Source organism: Bufo gargarizans, chromosome 3, assembly GCF_014858855.1.
Source record: "Bufo gargarizans isolate SCDJY-AF-19 chromosome 3, ASM1485885v1, whole genome shotgun sequence".
NCBI classification, from domain to species: domain Eukaryota; kingdom Metazoa; phylum Chordata; class Amphibia; order Anura; family Bufonidae; genus Bufo; species Bufo gargarizans.
In genome coordinates this window covers 344,139,052-344,148,976 of record NC_058082.1, presented here as the reverse complement: position 1 = coordinate 344,148,976, position 9,925 = coordinate 344,139,052, and the positions used below count along the sequence as shown (strand labels likewise).

At 49.1% G+C, this 9,925-nt stretch overlaps 1 protein-coding gene across 2 annotated transcripts in view; it reads left to right on the top strand.

The window, feature by feature from the left end:
* The first annotated feature begins 3,834 nt into the window (after positions 1-3,834).
* The window catches only part of SFPQ (splicing factor proline and glutamine rich), a 31,308-nt gene continuing 25,217 nt past the window's right edge, over positions 3,835-9,925 (top strand). For both annotated transcript variants that reach the window (XR_006388357.1, XM_044287623.1), the window contains exons 1-2: positions 3,835-4,856; positions 5,190-5,378. Coding sequence is in view for 1 of the 2 variants with exons in the window: in XM_044287623.1 (XP_044143558.1) it covers positions 3,909-4,856; positions 5,190-5,378 (1,137 nt within the window). In the remaining variant the exon portion in view is untranslated. The remainder of the gene's footprint in view (positions 4,857-5,189; positions 5,379-9,925) is intronic.

Below are 9,925 nucleotides of genomic sequence, written 5' to 3'. Positions count from 1 at the left end.
AATAAATGATGGTCCAACTAAACGCAAACCGGATGGAATAGCATGCCGCTGCAAGATGCTGTGGTAGCCATGTGGTTCAGTATGCCTTCAATTTTGAATAAATCCCCAACAGTGTCACCAGCAAAGCACCCCCACACCATCACACCTCCTCCTCCATGCTTCACGGTGGGAACCAGGCATGTAGAGTCCATCCGTTCACCTTTTCTGCGTCACACAAAGACACAGTGGTTGGAACCAAAGATCTCAAATTTGGACTCATCAGACCAAAGCACAGATTTCCACTGGTCTAATGTCCATTACTTGTGTTCTTTAGCCCAAACAAGTCTCTTCTGCTTGTTGCCTGTCCTTAGCAGTGGTTTCCTTGCAGATATTCTACCATGAAGGCCTGATTCACACAGTCTCCTCTTAACAGTTGTTCTAGAGATGTGTCTTCTGCTAGAACTCTGTGTGGCATTGACCTGGTCTCTAATCTGAGCTGCTGTTAACCTGCGATTTCTGAGGCTAGTGACTCGGATGAACTTATGCTCCGCAGCAGAGGTGACTCTTGATCTTCCTTTCCTGGGGTGGTCCTCATGTGAGCCAGTTTCTTTGTAGCGCTTGATGGTTTTTGTGACTGCAATTGAGGACACTTTCAAAGTTTTCCCAATTTTTCAGACTCACTGACCTTCATTTCTTAAAGTAATGATGGCCACTAGTTTTTCTTTACTTAGCTACTTTTTTCTTGCCATAATACAAATTCTAACAGTCTATTCAGTAGGACTATCAGCTGTGTGTCCACCTGACTTCTCCACAACGCAACTGATGGTCCCAACCCCATTTATAAGGCAAGAAATCCCACTTATTAAACCTGACAGGGCACACCTGTGAAGTGAAAACCATTTCAGGTGACTACCTCTTGAAGCTCATCAAGAGAATGCCAAGAGTGTGCAAAGCAGTAATCAAAGCAAAAGGTGGCTACTTTGAAGAACCTAGAATATGACATATTTTCTGTTGTTTCACACTTTTTTGTTATGTAAATAATCCCACATGTGTTAATTCATAGTTTTGATGCCTTCAATGTGAATCTACAATTTTCATAGTCATGAAAATAAAGAAAACTCTTTGAATGAGAAGGTGTGTCCAAACTTTTGGTCTGTACTGTATATTTATACTTGCAGAAGGACCCGGCTTCGCAAGGGTATATTTCATTTAATATTTCTATGTGTCGTTAAAAGATATCCGCCCCCCTTAACAGTGAACTCCACAGCCCCTCACCCCTTAACACTGACCCCCCAAAGTTCCCCGCCTCCTTAAAATGGCACCTCCATAGCAGCCCATCTCTTTAACTTTGACCTTCACAGCAGCCCGCCCCTTTAACAGTGAGTTTCATAGCACCCCACTCCCTTGACACTGACCTCCTCAGGGGCCCATCCCCGTAACAGTAACCTATACAGCACCCCGCCCCTTAACACTTACCTCCATACACTCTGAACGCCGCCCCTGGGCACTTACGAGTGCTCACTTGCATATGAATTAAACTTCATTTTTCCTGCTTGTGCAAGTCTAAAGAAAAGAACAAAGGTACTGTTACAATCCTGTATAGGTGTGCTGCAGAGCCATGTAAGCACTGTATATGGCCATATGGAGGTGACCAGGGCTTTTTTTCTCAGAGAAAAGGTGGTGGAACTCACCCCCCCTCCCATGGCCAAGCCCCTACCCACCCTTAGGACCGCCACCTAAAACCGCCCCTTTAGAGAACAGGGATGCAAGTAAAATTTTGGGGGGGGGGGGGGGGCTATAAAAGTCCAGCCCAGCAAAGAAACCCCCCAGATGGGGATGGCACTGTTAATGGGGGATCTGTGGATGGCACTGTTATGGGGGATCTGTGGATGGCATCCACATATTCCCCCATCCTATAACAGTGCCATCCACAGACCCCCCCCACCCCATAACAGTGCCATCCACAGACCCCCCCCTTAACAGTGCCATCCACAGACCCCCCCCCATAACAGTGCCATCCACAGACCCCCCCACCCCATAACAATGCCATCCACAGACCCTCCACCCCTTAACAGTGCCATCCACAGACCCCCCCCATAACAGTGCCATCCACAGACCCCCCATAACAGTGCCATCCACAGACCCCCCCATAACAGTGCCATCCACAGACCCTCCACCCCTTAACAGTGTCATCCACAGACCCCCATAACAGTGCCATCCACAGACCCCCCCATAACAGTGCCATCCACAGACCCTCCACCCCTTAACAGTGTCATCCACAGACCCCCCATTGCCGCTCCAGTACAGTTATAAAATGTGTAATTCAATTAATAATGATTCATGCTGCCCCCTCTGTAGTATAACATTCAATATATCCTACTCACAGGGCTACTGTTATATTGCAATGCAGGCCGGCCGGGCAGACGAGCGGCAGCGTGACTGACTGACGTCACGTGCCTGCGCCGCCTGCTTCATTCATATACTGCTTCAAGTGCCTGCTTCATACGTCATTCAATACTAGTATGAGCACTATGGGAGAATTATTACTTCTGGGACACAGTGGGAATTTATTACTGTAGGGACACTATTACTACTACGTGTTGTCTGGTAGATAATTGATTCTATTGGGACTTTGGGGAGCAGTATCACTGTGGGGGCACCCTGGCACAGTTTCAGCTTAGCACAATTACTTTTGGGGAACATTATGTTTACACTGTTGGTGTCAGGGACACTGTTTCCTTGGCACAGTTATTTTTTAGGACACTGTGTGCCAATAATTATTGAAGGAAAACTATCTGTGTGTAACTAGTATAGGGAGCACATCGGGCACAGTATTGGGGGTGGCAGGATGGGCTGTTCAGAAGGTGGGAGGATGATGGAAAAGTAGAAAACTAAGATGTCTGTCTGTCAAACTCTGCAGAGAGAAGAGATGGCTGAAAAATCATCATGGCGGTGTGGTCTGAAAGTAGAAGATGAGGACAAAGAACATCTACATCAAAGGAGACGTTACTGGATGGAAGAGGTATGTGGACCTGTATTAGGCTACTTTCACATCTGCGTTTGTGATTCTGGCGGCAGGCTGTTCCAGCAGAACAGCCTGCTGAAATTCACTGGATCTGGCACTGCTGGATGCAGACAGAATGCCCGCCGGCCCCATTGACTATAATGGGGTACGGCAGAGATCCGGCCACAATCTGGCATAAATACAGAGAATCAGCGGGACACAAACTGCTGCATGCTGCGGATTGTGTCCGGCCGATTCCTTTCATTTTCTACCGGATCAGGTGGCCGGAGCGTAGTGCCGTAGGTGTGAAAGTAGCCTTACCCTGTATGTTTTCTATTGCTATAAGCAATGTTAGGCCGGGATAGGTTAGGTTGTGAATTTGGCTTGGGGGAGGGGGGCCCAGACACATTTTTTGCATAGGGGCCCTCTGCTGTCTGTGTCCGCCCCTGGTGAACTGGCAATGTACATATACAGCAATGTTATTGTCATTGATACAAAATAACATGTTGTAGTCCCTTGTTTGAAAAGCACAGCTTGTGAAATGTCTTATAATAAACTACATGCCACATACAAGGACCCCAGGAACCGCACACTGCTTCCTTTCATTCATTCACGAAAACATCTGCTTGAATTTCACAGTCAATATACCGCAGGATCCTTATTGGTTGTCAGCCCTGTCAATCACCAAAGTGTCAAATCACTGTCGGCGTTGTAAAGATGAAGACGCGCTTCCTTTTGCTTTAATAGGCTCTCACCAATGAGCTTGGGCGGCTAGTGGGCTGGTGTTGCCTAATTGGTTACTGCTTAAGGGGGCGTAAACCTAGTCTTTCTACATAAGCAAAGGACAAAGCCGCCTCACAGTCTTCTGCGCCGCCATTTTGCAGTGACGAACGGTACAGCGCGCTGTGTAGGCTCTCTGATAACGATGTCGCGTGATAGATTCCGAAGCCGCGGTGGCATGGGCGGCGGCGGAGGAGGAATGGGATTGAACATTTACCGTCGGGGTAACGGTGGCCGTGGAGGTATGGGTGGCATGTCTAACTACCGCGGACATAGCTATATGGACTCGAATCGCGGCCCTTCAGGCCATAACCACCACCAGCAGCAGCTGCATAAACCCCAACAGAACCAGCTGAAGCCTCCACAGCAGCCGCAGCAGAAGCCAGCGCAGCCCCCGCAGCAGCAGAAGCCGCCCCAGCAGAACAACCAGGAGCAGAAACCGGCCGCTCAGGAGCCCGCCAAGACCCCCCAGACTCCGCCGACCCCAATAGCCAAAAGCCCTGCGGCCAAGACTCCCGCCCCGCAGACTCCTGTAGCTTCTGCCCAGGCCAAACTAACGCCGTCCCCTCAGCAGAAGCCTGGCAGTGCGCCGCAACAGCCATCGCCCGCCTTGCAGAAACCCGCTATACAGAATCAGGCCCAGAAGCCGCCGCCTAAAGTAACCCCTCCTCCCTCCCAGAACACGTCTCAACCACCCCAGCAGAAGCCTGTAACACCCCAGCAGCAGAAGCCTGCGCCATTGCAGCAGCAGAAGCCTGTAACACCCCAACAGCAGCAGCAGAAGCCTGTAACGCCCCAGCAGCAGCAGAAGCCTGTAACGCCCCAGCAGCAGCAGAAGCCTGTAATACCCCCACAACAGCAGAAGCCTGTTCTGCCCCAACAGCAGAAGCCTGCCCCGCTACAGCAGCAGCAGAAGCCTGCTCCCCCTCCTCCGCTGCAGCAGCAGAATCAGGCGCAGCAGCAGCAAAGGGGGCGCTCCGGGCCTAACCCGCAGCCCGGCCAGAAGAGGCCGCACCAGTCCCGGTTCCACTCACATCCACCGGAACAGCAGCAGACACCTGAGCTCAAAAAGGAGGAGAGCGACTGGACCGAGGTAAGGACTGTGTACGCTGCGCCTTGTTGTCCGCCACGTGTGAGTGTGCCATGTTGTGTAACTATACCGTGTGCGCCATTATGGCGGGCACGAACCGCTTGCATAGCAGCTAGCGCCCCAGGCTGGCCGTGGCAGGAAGGGAGGCGGCCGTCATTTTGTGTGGTGCAGTGGTTGGAAGTGTTTTAAAATGGCTGCCGTCTTTTGTGTGGCGTCCATTTTGGGCACGGGGCCCGCCCACCCCGTGTGACGCCGGAGGGCGGGTGCTTCCACAATGTGGTGTACATACGGCTGTGTGCTTGCTGCCTGCCTTTAATGCTAATGCGTTTTATTTAGGGTGTTCGGGCCACTCTGTCCCTTCTGAAGAGGCCCGGAGAGAAGACTTACACCCAGCGCTGCAGGCTGTTTGTCGGGAATCTGCCCACGGATATCTCCGATGACGAGTTTAAGAAGCTGTTCTCGAAATATGGAGAGCCCGGCGAAGTGTTCATCAATAAGAACAAGGGCTTCGGCTTCATTAAGCTGGTGAGTTTTATCTTGTGTTCTGTCTAATTCCATGTGGTGCTAATCTGTGGAAAGAGGATGTTTCCTATAGTACTTACCCTCCCCCATGCTGCCTCTGCAGTACTGGCACATGCTGTGGGCTCTCCTGCCCAGGAGATGCACTGTATCCCCTCCGCTGGTTGTAACTCCTGCACATATGCTCATGTCTGGCTGTCACCTTTTCTAAGCACTACGTTAAAGGGTATACCAGCTTTCAGGGGTTGTAAAGGGGGTCTACAGGTTGTTTTAACTGATCTGTCCTCTGGATAGATCAGCCTCTGGCAGGGGTCTGACATCTGTCCCACTTGAATAGCGCTTGGCACATGCCAGTTAATACTAGTCGTGATGTCACTGGGCCTGTGGTAAACAGCGAGAAGGCTGGAGAGCTGCTGCCTTCTCAAACTGGTGGGGGGTCCTGGGTGTCGTATCCCTGCAGGTCAGATGCTGATAAATCAGTTGACATAAACTGCAGAACCCCTTTAATTCTTGTTACCTCACATATCTTTATTTTGTTTCATACTTTGGGGGTTTTCACGTGGCACCAAAAAGCTGGTTTCTGTGAGCGCGGTGGCCATCTCTGCCTTTCCTATGCCAGTGACTACCTACATCTTCATTGGCCTAGGGTACAGCTCAGCTCCATAGAAGTGAATACAGCTGAGCTGCTATACATTGTTTGAAGCTGTGCTTGCAGAGAAGGCCACATCGCTCACAGGAGTGCCAATGCTTTCTCACACTGCAGGGGTCCCAGGTGTCGGGCCTTAGGCTTGGCTGCTGCTTTTTTACGTGAGCCCCAGCCCTGCTCTAACAGCCTGGAGCAGCAGGAGTGGGACTATTGAGTGGTAAAAGAGAAACACTTAAAGGAAACCTGTCACTTGGATTTTGCGCATAGAGCTGGGGACATGGGCTGCTAGATGGCCGCTAGCACATCCGCAATACCCAGTCCCATAGCTCTCTGCGCTTTTATTGTGTTAAAAAACATTTTGATATGCAGATTACCTGATGAGTCCTGTAGCCGGAGATGAGTCAAGCGGAAAGGAGCCCAGCACCGCCCCGCGTCCTCCGAATCTCCTCCTTGCTGGCTGACGTCACAGAGCTGGAGCGCCGAAATGTTCATTCCCTGTACTGGCATCAGCACAGGGAGCAAACTACGCATGCGCTAGCTTGCGCATCGCAAGATTTCGGCGCTCCAGCTCTGTGACGCCAGCAAGGAGGAGATTCGGAGGACGCAGGGCGGTGCTGGGCTCCTTTCCGCTTGACTCATCTCTGGCTACAGGACTCATCAGATAATTTGCATATCGATCAAAACTGTTTTTTGACACAATAAAAGCGCAGAGAGCTATGGGACCTGGGTATTGCAGATGTGCTAGTGGCCATCTAGCAGCCCATGTCCCCAGCTCTATGCGCAAAATCCTGGTGACAGGTTTCCTTTAAGTTAATCAGAAAGTTGTGTACCACAAAATGGTGCCATTAAAATGTACAACTTTTTCCCACAAAAAACAAGTCCTCAGACGGCTAATATAGGTGGAAAAGTAAAGTTATAGTTCTTGGCACATGACAATGAAAAAAGAAACTCTTGGGCAGTAAGGCCAATAACAGGCTGGTCACTAAGGCATTAATATCGAAGGACAAAGGCCTCCATTCTACATCACTGAGGGCAATTTCCTGAAACAGAACCTTTATTCTACATACAATAAAAATACAAAATTGTTCAACCAACCACAGGTTGAGTGTGATCCCTAAAGTACAAAAAAGGCACACTAAAGGGCGGTTAGTAAGTCAGTGGTAGGATACATCTGGGACAGTTCAGACTTATACTGTAGATGTGCTGTCCACGTACCTAGGCTAACCTGTCCTTGTACAACCCTATCACTTTCTGACACCACATACCATATCCCTTAATACAGCAAGACTGCTGAATATTGTCACAAACTATCAAACATTGGACGGTTAGCAAACCGCACGGACAGGATGCATTTGGGACAGAACTTAAGTGTTGAATCTGTTGCTATTCTTGCCCTTATCCACACTGCTCAGCCCAGATGTACTGTCCACATACCTAGGCTAACCTGTCCTTATACAACCCTCACTTTCTGACACCATGCACTGTCCCAACACATTTCCCCTTAGAAGCAGGATGGATTTGATTTAAATTACTAGTCAGTAAGGCTTGCTTTAAATCAGTTTTACATAAAGACTAATTCTTGCTGGTATAACTTATGAAAAGTTGTTGTTCTAAAAATCCTTATCTACTTGCATATTAGTTTCGATTAGGTTGAGTCTGCGTTCATAGGTTTGTAGAAGTTAGGATTAAGGTCTTTTTCTGAACTCTGTTCATGTTATAACACTTTGCTGTGAAGAGGCATGTGATCTCTGCTGAGTCAAATTCAGTTTTGAGAACTGCAAAAGTAAATCAAGCATCTGTTATAATCTTGTAGGCAGAGAAACTGCCCAATAATCTTACAAAAACCTCTGGAAGAGCATGACATTGTGAATTGACAAATGGGAACTAACTCTCCTTAGGGAGAGAGCACCTTTAAAGGGACTCTGTCACCAGTTTCTGAGCCCCACTTTTAAAAATATGGTTCTGTGCATGGATCCCTTGTGATTCCTATTATGGTGTTATAAGCTAAATCTGCAGGCTCATTTAGTTAAAAAAAAACATTTTATCTAACCTGTCAGTCATCTTAAGGTGCCCAGGGTGTTGCTCATGGCTTGAAGATGCCGCCCGCCGCCGTTCGTGCCCAGCTCCTCCTCTGCTCTCATCAGCGCCGCCTGAAAATACTTAGATACGCCTCCGGCTCTCCCTCACTCCCCCCTCCTTTTCTAAGATCCCGCGTGTGCGCACAGGCCTGTGCCCGTGCAGACTTTTCCGTTCAGCCTCATTGAGCGAAGTGCGCATGCGCAGGCACTTCGCTCAACCTCCTGATAACACGAACACTGCCGCACGCACGGGATCTTAGAAAAGGAGGGGAAAGTGAGGCAGAGCCAGAGGCGTATCTAAGTATTTTCAGGCGGCACTGATGAGAGCAGAGGAGGAGCTGGGCAAGAACGGCGGCGGGCGGCATCTTCAAGCCATGAGCAACGCCCTGGGCACCTTAACAAGATGACAGGTTAGATAAAATGTTTTTTTAACTAAATGAGCCTGCAGATTTAGCTTAACACCACAATAGGAATCACAAAGGCTCCATGCACAGAACCATATTTTTAAGTGTGTGGGGGGGGGGGGGTCAGAAACTGGTGACAGTCCCTTTAATCAGTGTGAGGAGACTTATAGGCCATACATGCTCCTCTGGAATTCTGGGAGGGAAGGGATGCAAATGGAGTCTTAACAAGCTCTGCCTCTAATGCCACCAGATGAAAGGCAGCTATCCTATAAGTCAATGTTCAGCTCTTAAAATAAGCCTTGAGACATGACTTGGATATTAAATAAGCCAGCACCTCATCTGCAGGCAGCTGTTTCGGACACAGGCCTCCTACTCAGTTAAAGAGGACCTTTCACTAGTTTAAAAACTAAACACTATCAGTGGGCAGAGCGGCACCCAGGGGTCCCCCTGCACTTACTAGTATGTCTGGGTGCCGCACCGTTCGCCCGGTATAGGCTCCAGTGTCTGCAGCTCCCTCTGTTGTACTGGGAGTCCCAGGCTATGAGCTGTGCGCTACAATTGGGCAGCGCTGCAGCAAGGGACAACCCTAATACAAAAACCTCCACCCAGTACAACAGGGAGCTGCAGACACCGGCGCCTATACTGGGCGAACGGAGCGGCGCCCATACATACTAGTAAGTGCAGGGGGACCCCTAGGCGCCGCTCTGCCCACTGATAGTGTTTTTAGTTTTTAAACTAGTGAAAGGTCCTCTTTAAGCCAGTACTCTCTGCACTGAGGGACAATCACCCCAAAACAGCTGTCAATGAGGTGCTGGCTTATTTAATATCCAAGTCATGTCTTAAGGCTTATTTTAAGAGCTGAACATTGACTTCTAGGCTAGCTGCCTTACATCTGGTGGCATTAGAGGCAGAGCTTAAGAGCTCATTTGCATCCCTTCCCTCCTGTTGTGAATGGATTAATGGAATTTATTTACCAAAACAATTAAACATGCAGCCTTATTCTACATACATAAAACACTAATCTTTATTTCATGATGGAATAACCTTTGGATGGTAATATATTTTCCTCAAAAATATAAGTAATCCAAGGTTCATCAGGGGACTATTGGTATCAGGATGGTAATAGACTGCCAGATACATACAACAGTATGATGGTGGAATACCATATACATAAGTAAGGCCTCTTTCACACTTGCGTTGTCCGGATCCGGCGTGTACTCCACTTGCCGGAATTACACGCCGGATCCAGAAAAACGCAAGTGTACTGAAAGCATTTGAAGACGGATCCGTCTTCAAAATGCTTTCAGTGTTACTATGGCACCCAGGACGCTATTCATGTCCTGGTTGCCATAGTAGTAGTGGGGAGCGGTATACTTACCATCCGTGCGGCTCCACAGTGACGTCAGAGCACCCCAGGCGCATGGA